This window comes from Vombatus ursinus, unplaced genomic scaffold (assembly GCF_900497805.2).
Source record: "Vombatus ursinus unplaced genomic scaffold, bare-nosed wombat genome assembly UNPS02014768.1, whole genome shotgun sequence".
Classification (NCBI taxonomy): domain Eukaryota; kingdom Metazoa; phylum Chordata; class Mammalia; order Diprotodontia; family Vombatidae; genus Vombatus; species Vombatus ursinus.
The window spans coordinates 28037507-28056044 of record NW_020954546.1 but is presented as its reverse complement, the minus strand read 5'-3'; the positions used below and the strand labels follow the sequence as shown (position 1 = coordinate 28056044).

General features: G+C 40.2%; 1 protein-coding gene across 14 annotated transcripts in view; it reads right to left on the bottom strand.

The window, feature by feature from the left end:
* NF1 (neurofibromin 1) overlaps positions 1-18538 on the bottom strand; it is a 246780-nt gene that overhangs the window by 181310 nt on the left and 46932 nt on the right. For 11 of the 14 annotated variants that reach the window (XM_027862574.1, XM_027862586.1, XM_027862578.1 and 8 more), the window contains exons 4-8: positions 18322-18512; positions 9863-9969; positions 7577-7644; positions 7038-7113; positions 5453-5610 (exon numbers count right to left, since the gene is read on the bottom strand). In XM_027862574.1, coding sequence (XP_027718375.1) covers positions 5453-5610; positions 7038-7113; positions 7577-7644; positions 9863-9969; positions 18322-18512 — 600 coding nt within the window. The remainder of the gene's footprint in view (positions 1-5452; positions 5611-7037; positions 7114-7576; positions 7645-9862; positions 9970-18321; positions 18513-18538) is intronic. The other 3 variants (XM_027862575.1, XM_027862580.1, XM_027862585.1) reach the window with 2 other exon arrangements.

Here is an 18538-nt window from a genome sequence, read left to right as displayed (position 1 = left end):
AGGACAGATTGCAAAGGGGAGACAGTGGAGATGAGAAGACCAATTAGAAGGCTATTCAAGTATGACAGATTATGAGGGGCTGAAGTAGGATAGTTATAGCACAAATGAAGAAATGGGAGACATGTCAATTCTACCTCCCCAACAAGGCTCAACTGGGATGGGGTGCGGGGTAGAGGAAAAAGAAGCATCAGGGACGGCTACAAGTTTGTAAAGTTGGGCTGCTGGAAGGAGGAGGATGGCCTCAAAAGAAATAAAGAGGTTAGGAAGACGGAAGAATATGGTAGGAAAACTGAATTTTTGACATGCTAAGGTTAACATGCTGAAAGGCCATCCAGTTAGAAATGTCAAATAGGAATCTGGTAAAGAACTGAAAACCAAAGAGGTGTCCATCAATTGGACAGTGGGTAAACAAAGTATGGTATATGATAATGGTAATGGAATAACTGCAGTATAAGAGAAGGTGAAATGGATGGTTTCAGAGAAATCTAGTAAGACTTCTATGAAATGATGAAGACTGAAGTGAGCAGAACCCAGAGAACGATTTAAACAATAACATGATTGACTACACATGTATAACCTGTGCTTGCCTTCTCAATGAGGGTGGGTGGGGAGAGAGAAAATTTGGAACCCAAAGTTTTAAAAACAAATGTTAAAAATTGTTTTCACAAGCAACTGTGAAATAAGATATACAGGTAATGGGGTGTAGAAATCTATCCTGCCTCATAGGAAAATAGAAGGAGAAGGAGATAAGAGAAGAGGGCAGAGATAGAAGGGAGGGCAGATTAGGAGAAGGGGTATTCAGAATGCATGCCATCCTAGGGTGGGGGGAGGTACGAGATGGAGAGAAAATTTGGAACGCAAAATCTTGTGGAAGTGAATGCTGAAAACTAAAAATAAATAAATATTTTTAAAAAGAGTTAAAAAAAACATGATTAAGACAAAAACTTTGAAAGACTTAAGAACTCTAATCAATACAATGACCAACTATGATTCCAGAAGATAAATGATGAAACATGCTATCCATCTCCTGACAGAGGGGTGGTGAACTCAGTATAAAGATAGAGACTTACACTTTTTGGACATGACCAAAATGAGAATTAATTTTGTTTGACTATGCATATTTTTTATGATGGTTTTGTTTCTCTCTTACCCCACCCCACACACACTAATTTGGAAGCATAAGTGGTAGAAGGAAAGAAAAAAGATTTTTTTTTAAAAAATAGACAAATAAAGTAGAAATAAACAAGTCCCTCAAAAGACCACCACCAAATAGGCAACTGGAGATATGGAACCAGAGTTCAAGAAGACAGACTAGGCTGGATATTTAGTTATGAGAGTCATATGAATGATAAACTGAACCTATGAGATCACCAAGACAGTGAGTATAGAAAGTAGATTCGAAAATCCACAATGGACTCTTGAGATATACTCACATGTAGAGGGGCAGGGCATGGATGATGACCCACAAGAAGAGGACTGAGGATGAGTGATATGGCAGGAAAGAGGTAATGAAAGAGAGATCAGTATCACAAAAAGCCAAGGAGAAAAGGATGCAGGAGGTGATGGTGATCAACGGTATAGAAAGCTGGAGAAACATCAAAGGAAGAGAGGACAAGGAAAATGGACACTTCATGTTCTTGAAAATGATCATTAATTTCACTAAGATGTCAGTTTTATTGTGCTGTGGTTGTGTGAGATATTTTCAAATAATTTCCCTTATTTCATTTTCATTTGTTGTGAATCTTCCTTTTCCACTACTGATACCAATAACTTATCTTAGCTATGTGGAAATTTTACATTATTGCACATGTATAACTTACATCAGATTGCTTGCCATCTTGGGGAGCGGGGAGAGGACGGAGAAAAATTTGGAACTCAGAATCTTTCAAAAAATGAATGTTGAAAATTGTCTTTATATGTAATTGGAAAAAATAAAATACTATTAAAAATCATATCGGCTAATGTTTAATCTATTTCACTGGTCCCCTCTCCCCCCTTCCCCCCCCCAAAATAGCTCCTACTTTTATTTAATTCAATGGCTTTTTGCTTTTAATTTTGTTAATCTTTTCCTTTATTTCAATAATTTCTACTTTAGCATTTAATTGGTGTTTCTTCATGTCAGTTTTCTAGGGGGTTTTTAGTTGCACCCTCAGGTCATTAATCTGTGTTTTCTTTGGTGATGAAAGTGTTTAGAGAAACAAACTTTTCCCTAAAGACTGCTTTGGCTACATCTCAAAAATGTCACTATGCTGTCTCATTTTCATAATTTTCTTTGATGAAATTATCTACTGTTTTCATGATGGGTCGGTTTTGGGTCTTTTTGACCCATCAGTTCTGTAGGATTATTTAGTCTCCATTTAATTTTTAATCTTTGTTTTCCAAAGATTTCTTGATGACGAGAATTTTTATTACATTGTCTTCAGTAAAGGATGTGTTTAATATTTCTGCTTTTCTGCATGTAAGGTTTTTACATTCTAATGTATGGTGAATTTTAAAGATGTTATATACTGCCAAAAATATGTACATTCCTTTCTATTCCCATTCAGTAATTACCAGAAATCTATCGTGTCAAATTGTCGTAAAATTCTATTCAGATCTTTAACTTCTTCCTTGTTTTATTCTGCTTTGTTATATTGGTCTAGGCCTGAAAGTGGCGCATTGAGGTCCTCAATTATTAGAGCTTTACCGTCTATTTTTCCCTGTAGCTCAAATAACTTTTCCTTTAAGTATTTTGATGCTGTGTCATTAGATGCATATATGTTAAACTTTGGTATTAATTCATTGTTTACTGCACCTTTAAGCACAATGCAATTTTCCTGTTTAACTCTTTTTTAAGTCTATTTCTGTTCCTGCCTTGTCTAAGATCATCACTGCTATGCTTGAAATATAACAGATTTTGCTCTAACCCTGTATTTTAATTGTATGAATCTTTATTTCAAGTGTGTTTCTTGCATACAACATATTAGTGGACTCTGCTATGCTAACATTTTAGTGGTAAGTTTATCCCATTCACATTCATGTTAATTGTGCCCTTCCCCCTTCGTTACTTCTTATATTTTTTCCTTATTGTTCCCCAACACCTCTTTAGAGAGAAACTGGTGAAACAGAAGGAAGGTGATCAATACAGTGATCTGTAATTGTACTCATCTGCTCACAAGGATGCCTCTCCTGTTTTTTACAAACCTGTGATCACTGTTTCTTATGTTTTTCTTCTTTCCTATTAATCCCCCCTTTACAATCCACCCTCCAAAGCTAAAGTGTGTGTTGTGCCTATCCCCTGAGACAAGCCTCCCTCTTAAATACCCCTCTCCCTTTCCTTTTCCCTGCATTCACCTGTTGAATGTAATATATTATCACACCAAACTCTTTGTGCATGTGTGTGTTTGTGTGTGTGCCTGGGTGTTCAACGTTCCTTTGTCCAAGGAAGAAAAGACTGCAGTTCACGTAACGCTCACTCTTCCTACCCCTTCCTCCAGCTTTGCACACTCTTATTCTTTACCCTAATCATGAGAAAACAATGAATTCGGCCCCCTTTTTCCACATTTCTTCACTTATTCCTTTCTCTATCTTTTTTTTTTCTCTTAAGGCCATCAAAACACAGGAAAAACCACCATCCAGGGTTCCTACTTCCACAGAAGCCTTTAGGATTCTGCAGAGACGCTTACCTCATGCCCCCATTAGAACACAAGCGCGTCATCTTTTAGCTCCTTTCAAACTTTTTCCCTTTCTAGATTTCTCTCCAACGCTGTGCTTGCATTGCAAATTTTCTACCTAGTTCTGGTCATTTTATCATGAATGACTAAAAGTTCTCTATTTCATTAAAGATCCATTATTTTCTCTTACAAAATTAAATGAAGTTTTGTAGGGAAAAGTTCATCTTGTTTATAAACCTACATATTTTGCCTTATGAAAAAATATTCTAAAATTTTCTGTCCTTTAGAGCAGTTGCTGCCAAGTTGCATGTAATTGTGACTCTGGTTCCTCACTACTTGAATTCTTTCTTTCCAGCTATTTGCTGTATTTTTCCTTTGACCCAAAGGTGGAAGATTTTATCTGTGATAAGACTGGGAGTTTTCATTTTGAAGTTTTTCTTAAGAGGTGAGTGATGAATTCTTTCTAGTTTCCCTTTTCCCTTTGGTTCTACTAAATCTGGGAAGCTTCTATTTCTGAGTTCTGGAAATATATTATCCAAGCTTTCTATCATTTTATCCCTTTTTGGGGGGGGGTCATAATTTTCAGGGAGTCTGATGATTCATATATTATCTCTTTTTTCCGAGTCAGTTGTTTTCTAGTAGGTACCTGACATTTTCTTCAATTTTTCAATCTTTTTTATTTTGTTCTCGTATTTCTTCTTGTCTCATGGAATCACTGAGTACTGTTTAGTACTACTTGGATATGCTTTTCTACCTTCTGTTCTAAGCATTTGTTCTTCCAATTTTTTCCTCCAGACCTCCTATTTCATTGTGACCAAGTTTTCTCTCCCAGCGGCTCTATTTATATGTGTAAAGTTATTCTCTTCTATTTGGGAAGAGAACACATCTTCACTGAGTAGCTACTATAGGCTAAGCAATATTATCTCATTTTTACCAAACTGGCATCCCTTCACCCATAAGATTTCTTCATACCATCCCATTGTCTTCTGCTTGCTCCTATCTCTAGTCCCAGTTTCTGATTCAGGACTTTTTCCAAAGAGCCAAGCTCTAATTCCCCGGGTGCTCTGGGTTGAGACGGTCAGGCCCTGTTTGTAGCTGATCTCCATTTGCTGGGTCCTGCCTGATACATGGCTCTCTTGTCAGAGAGCTGGCAAGCTTCGGGTGCCCCATCAGAGATCTAGAGAGGGCTCTCCCTGGCTGGAGCATTGCAGCAGCCTGGATCACCCTTGAATGTTTCCTAGTTGAAGCCTGCCATGGTCTTCTATCCAGTTCACCTGAACTCATGCTGGTTTTCCCAGCAGGCTCTCTGTTCCAGTGCTCTGGCTTCTAGCTATCTTTTGGTATAATCCTGAACAGATGAAGGAGCTTACCAGCATTTCTCTAAGGATTTTTGATGATTTTACAATCTCATTCCCTTTTTAGATCATTGCTAGAGTATATGAGAGAAGGAAGCTCCTCGACCCCTCATCACTCCTTATCAACGACCCCACATCTTAACTGAAACTCCCAAGCCTGATGCAACTACTGGACAGCATGGAGCCCAAGGGATGAATCCAGGAGACTCCAATGAAAGCATCCTTTTCCACGCTGACCTGGACAATGCCTCCTTTGTCCTCAAGACGAGCACTAGGGGCTTTGTCAAGTGATTTGCTAACATCTAGGTGAACAATCAACAGCCTTCCCTTAATCCTATATGTCAGTCAACCAAGGAAATGGGGTTGGCCCAGCATGACCTGTGCTGGGATAAAATCAGCACTTCAGTTCTCTACTGTTTTTGTAAACAAATTTGCTCTTTTTACCTTATTCATTTTCGCTTCATCGACGACATCCTTGGAAATGTCCTGGATTATTTCTGGACATAAGACAAGAAGAATGATTTGCAGTGGCCAAACTGCAGCTTTACGTTTGGTGCTTTCAGCAAAACCATCCACCAAGTCAAATAATTTTTCTGCACATTCTATATGGAAAAAAAAATCAAATGACACTATTAGAGAAGAAAATATAGTTTGCCCTTTGCCTATGTAGTAAATTAAGGCTCTCATTTCTACAGGAAAAAAATGGGGAGGAAGCATGTAAAATTAGCAATAGGAAGTATTCTCCAAAATGTCTAAAATCTTTATCAAATCTAGCAGGAAGGAACAGTCCACACAATGTTCTTTTATTTTCCCCAATAGTAAAGGAGTATGGTATGGGACAAACTCTTCTAACTGGTTTATTTGTTTTTAAACAAAACAAGCATTCTGCTCAGAACAGCCTGACACCAGAGAAGAAGGTAAGTCAACTGGATACAAGTGGGCATGTTACCATTTGCAGTCAAAAGGAAATGAAGCGAATAACTAAAGAACACGAGAAGAAAAGGAGCTAACCAAACAACATACTGACACAGAGATGCTAATGCTTAGATAAATCTGACTATCCCTAGTACGAACTCCGTCCCAGATCATGTTCCACAATAACCGGAAAAAGCCTCTAAAAGGATATTGCAATAAGGGTCTCAATCCTTTATGACCAGGAAGACTCACTTTCACTTCCCTGGACAGAGAGGGGGTTGTTTTAGGACCCGCATCGGAAATAATTCCACCTGAAACCTGAAAGTACCAGTTTCAGGAGTTAATCTTAGTGGTCCGTTTAAGTAAATTCTTGAAGCCTCAGTTTCATCTGTGAAATAGAAATAACAACAGCATCGCCCCTCCCAGCACAGTGGTGAGGAACAAATGACATAATGTTATGTCAAGTGTTTCTGCGAGCCTTAGAGTGCCACGGAAATGTGAACTATCATTATTTTTAAAAATCACACACATCAAATCATTCAAACAGAAAATTATCTCTTTCTCTGACTTCCAAAGGCAGAAAAGGGGTTGAAAAAAAAAAACCAAGACCATTGTCTGTGTGTGAAAACCATGCTCCTGTTGGGCCCTTGATGAGACTAGGTTTGGGACGAGAGCACAAACAGGCGTCAGATCTTCCCACTCAGAGAAAGGCAATTTGCCTGACATCCTTCTTCATGGAAGCGGTCCGTGACTATTTACATCCTCAGTCGTATGATCCTGTTGTGTAAAAAAGATGTACAGGGATCTGGCTCCAAACAAAACCAGTCTCTGAACACAAAACCCAATCACCATATTACAGGACTGATCTCCAACAGGTCAGTTTTCTCACATAAAGATACAATTGAAGAAGGAATCTAATTTAAAAAAGCTCAATCTTAATTTCAACCTTCCCCTCCTCTGATGACCTACAGGAAAATAAAGGGGAGGGCAAAGGAGAGAGAAGTTTCCATTTTGACTTATCTGACACATAAGAAATGAAGTTAAGGTTTAAAGGATGGCAGCCTTGGTCTAAAATAAGCCCAGAGTAAAAGTAAGTAAGTCAGTTTATTCTTACCAGCCATATCTGTCTGGGGAGTCTGGTACAGCTTTGTAAATTCATCAGGATAGTTCTCTACCCAATTCCAAAATGCCTAATAATAATTTTAAAAACACACAATTTTACATCAAGGTAACGATCTTGTCAATATAGGATACAAAAAAAAAAAAACAAAACTGCTGTATTATGGGTCACATTGTATTACAAATCTATTCCCATACAATAAGCATTTACTAATGCCCGGGCACCCCCAGGGGCCAGGCACAGTGCCAGGCTTTGGTGATAGAAACACCAAAGGGAGAAGAGGCCCTGCCTTCAAGGCGTCTGCCACCTTGTTCTGGGGGCAGGGCAGACCCTGTAACCACGGAAGAGAGAACCAAAAGGAAAGCCTAACCCCTGCAATGTTCCATAAGAAAAATGTTCTCCTTTCTTTAAAATAATTATTGTGTAGTAATTACTATCATTTCAAACATCTAAACAAAAGTATCAGCAAAACTTAAGATGAAATTCAACAAGCAATTTAAGGAATAAATATGTAAGAAAAGAAAAACATTTACCTTTTCTAGGCTATTTATAACTGCTAGCTGAGCTACCTTCTTTAAGGCTTTAAATTTAAATACAGTTTCTGTGGGAAAAAATTATATACATTAATTTGTATGTAAATGTATCTGCACATTTAAGAGAAAAGCTAGTTTTATTTTTGCAGTCACCCATAGGCCACCTCTGAAAACAAGCTACATCACGCTAATCTCTCTGACAAGAAAATACAGACCCTGGAAAAGAATACTTCCTGCTACCTCAGTTATCCCAGCTTAGAGCCAAAGAATACTTGGGCCTTCTGTGCCTAAGGCATTCTTGCTCTGGCCTCACCCTCATCCTCCACTTCATTCCAGGGTAAAGTTTAAAATGGCAGCAGATGCACATCCAGTATGACCACAGGGACGTGGAGATGGCGTCGGGCATTACAGATGAACCGAAACAGTTCATCCACCCAATAAACTTGTCTCCTTCCCATGAAGGACTCCTAAGAGCAGTAACCTGTTCCAGGAAAGATGACTACAACAGACACCTGAGCTGAGCAGTCAATACTTATTTCTTAAAAACCAGTAACTAGTTGGGAAGTATCAAATTACAAGCAACACTAGTTCCACTGAACAGTTGGCAACAGGCTCTAAACTCCCAATAAAACTTCCCTTTGTCCAATGGAAAATGATGGATATGGCTGGTCTCATGAATTTCAACTAGAAACACAGCAGTCTATCTCACAAAGGATACAAAACTCAGTTTCTGTCTGCCAACAAAATTTTGTATTGAGACACAGGCAAGAGATCAATATTTAACTTAGAAAGAATATTATCTTGTCCATTTTAAGGTGGTCGTAAATTGCTTCTGCTATTGCTCTAATGAGGGCAAAGCCAAAAGGGGAGGAGAATTATTACTTTTGAACAAAGTCAGTGTAGCTGACAGCACATTCTCATTAAAGATTCACAAATCTTGACTCACAGCTAGTCAGTATAGAGACAGTTGGCCCATTCAGAGATCTAGTAATTCAGTTCGTGCATTTTGAACATATCTTAGAGAAAATTTCCAAAGTCTTTGCATGAATTAAGTTGTGGGGTAATGAACTAGTTGACTTTTAAATCACACCTTAAAAATTATCTTTGATATAGACAGGTGGCCTGGTATGACCAATGGATTTTTGGACAAAAGCAAGAATCCTGGATTCAAATCCTGAGTGACTCTTACAAGCTATATCCCCTGGACAAGTTACTTAAGATCTCTCAGTCTGTAAGAGAGAACAGTAACACCTACTTAATAGAGCTGTGTGAGGGACAAGTGAAATGATGCAGAGAAAACACTTTGCAAAACTTATAATATATAAACGTGAGCTATTATGAAAAAGAAATTCTTGTTAAGAAACAAGTCAAACAAAAACAGAAATGGGTGATGAATTAACAAGGATTTTGTTTCTAATTTAATCTAAGATTTAAGATTCTGGTATTTTATAAGATGAAATTCACTTATGGAAATTATGATTCTAAGCCATTCCTTTGTTAATCTAAATAGCAAGATTTGAAGAGGACTGTGGCAGCCAGTTTATAGAAATTCTTAGTAACTAACACTAACCATACCTACTCTGAAACAAGATATTCCCAAGATATGGGAATATATGTAAGTAAAAAAGTTATTCTGAATAGACACTACTTAGTTATGGTTTTTCAAAAGCTTTGTAAACATTGATTAAGTCACAAAATAAAGTCACATGACATTACGGTTTCTCACTCCATACCCAAGAAAGCTTAGGCGTCAAAAGGTTAAATGACCTAATGATTAATTCAAAGACATGAGTCAGGAAAAGAAGTAAAAATAGACATCAAGATGCTGGACTCAAGATCACAATCTCCTTCCTGGGTTTTGTTCTGCCACTGAATTTGGTTAATTCAACTAACAATTGGCTTCCCTAAGATCAATAGTGTCTGAAAAATAGTAATTCAATGACCAGGAACTGCCCTCAGGACCTTTGGATCCAGAAAAATGAAAAAGTCTACATTTTGTAGTCTTATTATTTTAATCAAAGCAAATACCACAGTGAAACACATACAAAGCTCCCAGTACAGATGCTTCTGTCTCATAAGGGATCAGTTATTTTCCCAAGAGCATCAAGAATGAATTGCAACTTCGATCAGCCATTTCATTACGTTACATGTGCGGACAATGACTTTTCAGAGTGGAATATGAAATTCATTGCCATGTTCAGAACCAACACAGCTTGTGTTATTTGGCTTATTTTTTCTTGGCTCATGCTGTTACCTTCAGGTAGGCCGCAGCCCATTTAAACATACCCTGCAGTAGCCGCTTTAATTTTGCACAATCCACGTTGATGTACTGTAACAATTCTATATCATGGACATCGACATTATCTTCTGAACAAACGGTCAATTCCTGTAACCTGAAAGATAAAAGTAAAAACCAATTTGTTTAAATATTTCCAAATATTCTAGAATTCTGATTCACTTCCCTGCACTGATGCCCAAAGATTTAAAACATCTGAAATACTCACATATAGCACAGGAAAAAGTAATTATAAAATGTAACAAGTTCATGACTTTAAATGACATCATAAAATATTCTCTAAATTTTTACCATAAACATAAAATACTAAACTTAAGTTTAACCAAGTTATTAACAATTACATTTACTGGATCTCAGAAATGTACAGACAAAAAATATCTGTCCCTCAGGGGAAAGAAAACAAAGAACTGAGTAAGCCTTTAAGTAATTTCTAAATGAACAACAGAATTTCTGAAGTTTTAAAAATACACTACTCAGCCCTGAAGTCAAGAGGACCCAAGTTCAAATGCAGCATCAGACATTTACTAGCTATGTGACCCTGGGCAAGTCACTTAATCCTGATTGTTTCCAAATATGTGTGCTTATATGGATGTATATGTGTATATGTATGTGTGTGTATACGTATATGTATGTCAAAAAGACTATTTTATGGAGAACTCACACAGGGCAAGCATTCACCAAGTGGTCAGAAGAAGTAATACAAAGACACTCTGCAGGTCTCTCTTAAGAACTTTGGAACTGATTGTGTGACATGGGAGATACTGACACAGGACTGCTCAGCACGATGTACCCACATCAGAGAAGGTGCTGTGCTCTATGAGCAAAGCAGAACTGAAATAGCTCAAAAGAAACACAAGATGTACAGATTTAGAGAATCCACCCCAAATGAGCACATGGACTATTTGTGCCCAACCTGTGGTCAAACATTCTCGGACACACTGAAACTTGACTCTAGCATGGTGACGTCATTTTGAACCTCTTCCAGAACAAAGGACAGCCAAACATATGTCTATGTCTATATGTATGTGTACATTCAATGTATATTCTATGTATATGTGTGTGCATGTACGTGTATATGTACATGTGCTATCTAAATGATGCAGGATACCTCGAGTCTTCTCCACACTAAGTGTTCTTCTACCACTTAAGGCATTCCATTCATTTTACTTTGCTTATCAGTAAGTCAGCCACCTAGGGAAAACTCATATTCCTTGCGGAGTCAGGATCATTCAGATATTTTCATTAAAAAGGCAGAAGACATGAAAAAGTGCGGCAAAACTGTATCCATTTAACTTGATTCGATTTATTTTAAAAGCTTTTCCTCGGCTGCACCGGATTTTCAATGGGGCTATCAAGCACTGCTAGCAAGAATGTCAAGTGAAGAAAAAGAATTCTGGACTCTCTTTACATCAAATAGAATTTATTTCAAGCACAGACATCAAATACTTCATAACGGTGGATACTTTGAGCCAGAGGACAGCACTGGCTTCTGTCAAAACAGGCATCAAAAGAGCTCTGAAGGCCAAAAGGCCCAGACACTGCATGACGTAAACAACAATCTCTAAACAGGTCAGGTTCAACATCTTCCTGGAACTTTAAGAGGACATCACACCCAACCTTCTGTGGCTAACAGTGACCTCCAAAGCTTTCCCCCTCGAACCGATTCTGCTCTGGCCCACTGCTGCTTCCAGATGGGTAGCTAACGTGACATGTCCTACACACAACAGCAGCTCTTCCTGTCAAATGTGGAGAAAATAGAGCAGCCCACATCGGGAACGGGATGCTATACTGTACATGCCCAAAATACCACGGCTGCTCCAAAGGGCCCCAAAATATGCTCTGATGGGAAATAAGGTTCAAAAGATCAGCAAGGCTGTGAGCAGGTTGACTCCTGGGGTCATCAGCAACAAATGGCAAGATCAAAAGAAAAGCTCAAGGGAAACAAACCCCTTTACCATACTGCTATGGGGGGGATATATAGTTTATAAAACTTAAAAGGTCCATTGGAAACAAGGTTAAATTAATAGATGAGCTTATTAAACTGATTAAAACTTTTAAAAACATAAGGTATAAACTTTCAGTAATACTGCACATGTAGTCACAGACAGCTGTGGATTTTTAAGAGGATTTCTTTGAAAGGAAATGAACTCACCTACCTTGAAGAGCTCTAAACCTAACCCGAATGTCCCACACATTCTCTGTAACTTACGGGTCTAAGTCGCTCCCATCTATCCGGACGCTTGCCACAGTTAAGGCTATCATTTCTATCATGTGAGTCGATTCTCATAAATAATGAGATTTCCACACTTGAAGTGGGCGTCTGTTTAAACTAAGCTGATAATGACATCAGACTGACAAAGATAGCACAGAACTGGTCTTGGAAGAATCATGACTAGTCCTAAGCAGAGAGGAGAGGAGGGATCAACCAAACACCAATTCAGACCCAAGCACTGCCCTATAAACAAAACTCAGCAACTTGTTCCATCAGGATTTTAAAACTACCAATATTTTATTATTCCTTCAATTAGAAGAATTCTGACAGTTCTGAGAGTGTTCAACATTTGAAACCAGTTAAATATTTTCAGCCTCTGAGCAACCAATTCTGCCAACAGGCCGCCAGATAGAAATTTAAAGCCTCTGAAAAGAAAGATTCTGATTGGCTGGCAATGTCTATAAAAGGCCAGCCTTTGGCTTGAAAGCCGAGATATGTGGGAGAAGCAACAGATGACAGGCCGAAGGAAAGAAGAAAAGCAGAGACAGAAAGACAAAAGGAAAATGGCCACGAAAGGCAGCCAGAGGGGAAGCAAACACCACAGAGCCTGAGAACAACCCCAAAGAAGGCAGCAGGGAAATGAAGGAGGCCGACTCTCAAGAGTGAGGCCTCGGAGGCCACGCTGAAGGCAGGGCGGCCCAAGGGTTCATCTGGGGGGAGCGATGTACAGCACCAAGCCAAATCATAACAGCAGAGTGCCGAAGGCTATATGAAAACAATCCACAGACATCATGCGGCACCTACTGTGTGCCAGGCCCTCCAGCACCATACAGTCTAACCTGTAAGTGTACAGGTATCTACAAAAGACATAAAATGATTGGAGGGAAGGCTTTTACAAGAATTAAAAAGTACATCTGAAGGTTCCCACAAGGATGCTAAAGACAAAGGAAAAAAATGTTATCCAAATAAAAGGAACCCTTTCATACTTTCAGCTTATTTTGCTACATTTGCAAATTCTTGCCTGGGGCAGACAGGGTCAGTATTTATCAAGTGCTTACAACATCCCAGACACTGTGCTAAGTGCTGGGCAGACAAAGCAAGGAAAAAAGAGCTTATGTTCTAATGGGAGAGACAATTAGTAAATAACTGGGTACATACAAGACAAAGAGGAGGTGATTTGAGAAGGGAACTGGGTGGGAGGGGTTGGAGGGGATCAAAAAGGCTTCCTGCAGAAGATGAGATTGGAGCTGAGTGTCAAAGAAATCTGGGCAAAGCAAAAATCAGAGTGCAGAGGGGACATGGGAGACGGTCAATGCGAAGGCAGAGAGATGTGTCTAGAAAGGTTTGCCATTTCCTTCTCCAGCTCATCTGACAGATGAGGAAACTGATGCAGAGTTAAGTGAGTTGCCCAGGGTCACACAGCTAGTAAGTGTCTGAGGCTGGATTTGAACTCAGAAAGATCAGTCTTCCTGACTCCAGGCCCAGTATTTCATCCACTACACCCCTTAGCTACTCTTAGAGCTGTAATTAGAATGGGGGCAAAGCAGGGTCCAAAGGGGAAAATCCATCTCAGACAGGTTTAAATGGCCCTGGATAAGCAATTAACCTCATCTAAAGGCTAGAGTGAAGCCTGGTGGTAGGGAGGGGGAAGCGGGCAGGCAAAGCCAGTAACAGGACACAACAGAGAGTAAAATCCCCAGCAGACTTGTCTTTGGCCACGGCTTGGTGGAGCCCAGCTCTAGCCTAGCCATGGCGGAAGGAGGCACAGCCTTGGCTCAGCCAGCTACTAGCTCTCTGGATCTTAGCAGATCAGCTCATCTTCACACCAAGGGAAATAGGTCAGTTTATGTACAGGGCCAGGAAACACCCCCACCCCTGGATTAACCTGCAGAATGCAGGACTCTTCAGGGGCAATGAGGATAAGGTAGGAGAAGAGACAAGGCACTTGCCCCAAAAAGTTTCTGTACTCCATGGTTTTCTAAACTTATCAAGGCCTGGAACCTGAGAATGAGGAAAGAGAGTTTGGTGAATTGCCATGTTGGGAGTCAGATGGTCCATTTCAGGAGTTCTGAGCCCTGAACTGGCTGGCCTGCTCTGGGCAAGCACTAGAATTCCCTGTGGCCTCTCAGCATGTTCTATCCAGAAAAGTAGTGGGAGATGGGGCCTCACTTTAGACTGACTAAGCAGGGGAGGAAACCAGACCCTAAACCCTTGCAGGCCAGGCCTTTTTGAGGATTGTCTCTCTCCCTCATTCCCAGAACTTTTCTTTCCCATGAAGCTTTGTCTTCCCAAGCTGCAGAGGAATAATTAGGGTATGGTTGGGGGTCAAGTGTGACTGGAAAGAACCATTCCTCGCATGTTCTGAGTCATAGGGACCATGGACTACTGTTCTAGCAGGGCTGCTCTTACCTCCACACCCATATGCCCCTGAAAGAGAACAATTTCCACAATCTAGATGAAAGAATGCTAGAGTGGGTACCATGAGAACTGGAGTCTAGTCCCTGGACCTCTCTCTCCTCCTCTATAAAATCAGAGTTGAACTCGATGATCTTTAAGGGAAAGGGGAGAGGGGGTAATTGTTAGATTCTAGCCCTCTTTCCTTCCCCTTCCCCAAAACATCTGTTTGCTGTTAAGTGTTGTCACTCCACCCCCACCCCTCAGTCCTCAACCTTCCTGGATGACCAACTTGAAGAAATAGTAACTAAGCACTCAGGTAATGAGAAGAATTACTTAGTTTGAACAGAAAGTTACCCAAGTACTGGATTCCTTGAAGGAGGGAAGGAATATGGAGCAGCAGTCTTTCCGTCAGGTTTGCTGGGATGGATGGATGGATGGATGGATGGATGGATGGATGGACGGATGGAGACACTCCCACCCACATACACACCCACACACACACCCCTCCACACATCTAAATTGAGGATGCTTTTCATGCCATTTGCCCCTGGTGAGATTTGTACTGCTTGCCCCAGGAGAAAAAAATCCTAATCCTGGCTCTGCAATGAACACACTTGGGCCATGTTTTGTGTGAATGTTTCTCCATGACAAGATCAGAAGATGCCCCTTCTCTCTCACCCAATACTAACTAAAAGGGCAAAAGATTGTTTAACATGTAAATACAGTTGAGTGAACGGTGCTGCCTCTTGGCATTTCAAAAATAAGAGGTGGCCCTGGGACAGCTCCTTCTAACAAGCTAAGTCAGGCCAATACTGAACATGCTCATCCCTGGACAGTTCTCCCAATGCTGGGAAACCCATTCTATTGTAGAAATGCTGCCAAGTCCTCCAACCAGTGGTAGTGAATCAAGTGACCCTAAGCTTAAGAAGAATAAAAACACAAATCAATTATTCTTCTGTGTGCAAAGTATGCATACAGGCTCCCTTCAAAGACAATCTGTAGTTGACTAAAAAAAAAGTCATCCTAGAGCTCTCCAAGGTGTCATATCTTTTACTTGTTGCTTATAGTACACAAGATAACATGTGGATTTTTACTGGTTCTCTTATATTTTTGTACCTTCAAGGTGAGATCAGCTCTGAAGTCTATGTTTGGCTGATAACAGCAAAGCCACTTGATCGTTACACAACTTATCCTGAGAAAAAGGAGCTGTTGTCTGAGAATATGTTTTGTCATCTTTAATTCAGCCAATGGCTCAGAATTATTACACAGAATATTCAACAACCTCTTCGGAGAAAGGGCTTAGAATTTGAGCAGCACAAGGAACCCCCAGGGTGGAAACTCCCTTCGTGCTGAAGAGCACAAGCCACTGGTCATTTCAATCTTGGTGGGCTGCCTGGGGCAACAAAGAGGCACAGATGTCAGGGGCAGGACTCGAAGCTGGGTCTTCCTGACCCCAAATGCAACCTTCCATACTCAACCACTGCTGCTGCTCTCCCAATTGTCACGGCTGCTCTTCTCTCGTTAAATTTAACATGCACTTTTTAAAAAGCAAGCTGTAGGTAACATGTCAATGATTTTATATGCAGTGCTTTATGTTCTTCTCTATGTTGAAATGCTATTTATAATTTATAATTTTAAGAAAAAATTAGAAAAAAAATTAAATAATATAGTTCCTAAGAGAACATTAATCTATCTTATAAGTGCTCATGGCAAACCACTCCAGTATCTTTGTCAGGAAAACCCCAAATGGGGTGATGAGAAGTGTCAGATAGACTGTGCAGAAGGCTTTGGACTGAGTTTGAACGACAAGGAAGTGGACCTTCCCGCCATGGCGGGAAGGGAGTCAGGGCAGCCCTTGCGGCAGAAGGGCAGACCCTCAACAGCAGGCAGAGTCACCTGGATCACTTGAGATGCTTTTCTTGGATATGGGGCAGGGTTCAATAAAGGGGACAGGAGTTAAAGGGAAATAAATGATTTTTTAGAGGGGTAAGCCTAGCTCTCTGTGTTAATGATATCAACATCTCAGAAGACATTCTGATTGGTCTTAACAAGTCAAACATCAATGAAAGCAACTGGAAAGCTAACTCGTTCCAGAGGAGAACAAAACTGCTTTATCTCAGATTAACTTATCCCACCCAAGCCCCTAGTTAGGTGCCCAGCTAAGCTTCCACAGGACTGTCTGGAAGACAAAGTGCTTTGCAAACCTAAAAACATCCTCCAAAAGTGAATTACAAATGTGAGTCTGATTCTTGTTAGTTTGACAGAACAAGTGTCCTTAGAGTGCCCAGATCACACCCTCTGCACATGCTTCATTTAGATTCCAATAAGAAGGAAGCTAGTGACCGAAAAGCAAGCTAGCATCAACGACTTAATCAAAAGATTCCAGGTCACTGCTGGGAACACCACCCTCAAGCCTTTGTCCGAGACCAGGGCTTCTCCACTTCTGCTGTGTACTGAACCCCTTTGGCAGCGGGGTGGTAGAGAAGCCAACAGATCCATTTCTTCTCCCGAGAGTGTTTTTAAACACATAAAAACAAAACAGATGATTTACAAAGGAAATCAATGGGATTAAAATACAGTTATCAAAATTTATTTTAAAAATAAACTCACCAACTACACATTAAGAACCTTTACTCTATACCATCATCAAGAAAAAGTTAGTTACATTATGAACGACCAAAAAAGTGCAGAAAAGTATGCTATAGTTTAGAAAAGGTCAAATAAAATCCTAATACAGAAAGGTCAGCTATCCAAGGAAATTCAATTCAAGAGCATTTATTAAGCATCTCTTTGGTGCAAGGCATTGTGCTAAATGGTAGGCTAGTTGCTGCCCCCATGAATGTAACCTTCCATCCTACTGAGGAGATACTCAAAACATCTAAGCTCAGGCACATGAGGGGCTGCAGAAAAGGCTTCCCATGGGACAGGGCACCTGAACTGAACCTGAAAAGAAGCTGAGATTCCAAGAGGTAGCAATAAGGGATCAAATGAATTTCATGCACGCAAGAAAACAGCTGTTCCAAATAACTCATTCATTCCCTGAGGAATTCAGACAGGTGAGGATTTACTTGGGAGCTTCTGAGAAATACAGGCCACTGAATATCATTTAAAATGACTATTGCCCTCACGTCAACTCCATCCGGTTGTCTTATTTTAATTAAGTGGAACATATTAAAAAGACAATTTAGAATCAAACCCAATATTTACAAATCTTCTAGAGTCTCCATTGTGACTATGTGGACATAATTGATGTTTCCATTCTTCTTCCCCCTAAAAATTCTCACATGTAGGCAAAAAATGACCATAGCACCAAAGCAGCAATATTAACTTGAGAAAAGAAAACTGAACTCTTGTATAAAAAGTCTGTCACTATTCAAATTAAATTCACAACTGTCTGGATATACCATTCCCCTGCTCAAAAACCTCAGAGTATTTTCTGTTTATTGCCTTTAAGATAAAATAGAAATTTCTCCATTTGGCCTTTAACACCCTTTCCTATCTGGCTCCAGAGCCCCCTCCCACACTACACTCACATACACCCTCAGTGGACCAGCTGAACTGGCCCATAACAGGTTGTGCCCCAGCCTGGAATGCTGTCCACTCACTGCTGCCTTTTGAGAACCTAGACATAGCCTTCAAGATTCAATCCAAGCGCCACGGGCCTCCCAGAGGCTTTCCCCAATTGTCCCAATTGTTAGTGCCTCCACCCACCCACCTATAAAGCTACTCTGTATTGATTTTGTGTGTACTTTGTGAAGTATTTACTTCTAGCCTTCTGTGAAGATGCACCATGCACTTTATTCATCTCTGCTTGAAGTCCGTGTTGCTCCGCACACTGACCTGGTAGAAATACGACTGAAGACCGCGTTGAAGTGATTACAGCTGAGGGAGAAGAGGACCCCGGAGGCGGAGCTCCGAAGTTCAGCCGCATGCTGGTTCCCTTCCCGATAGGTGTGAATGAAATGGCAAATTTCTGGCAGCAACTGCTTGACCAACATTGTTTCATCTAACCTCATTGTGTCCTTTGGCTGCTGAAATAAGAGCAAGATTTGACTTG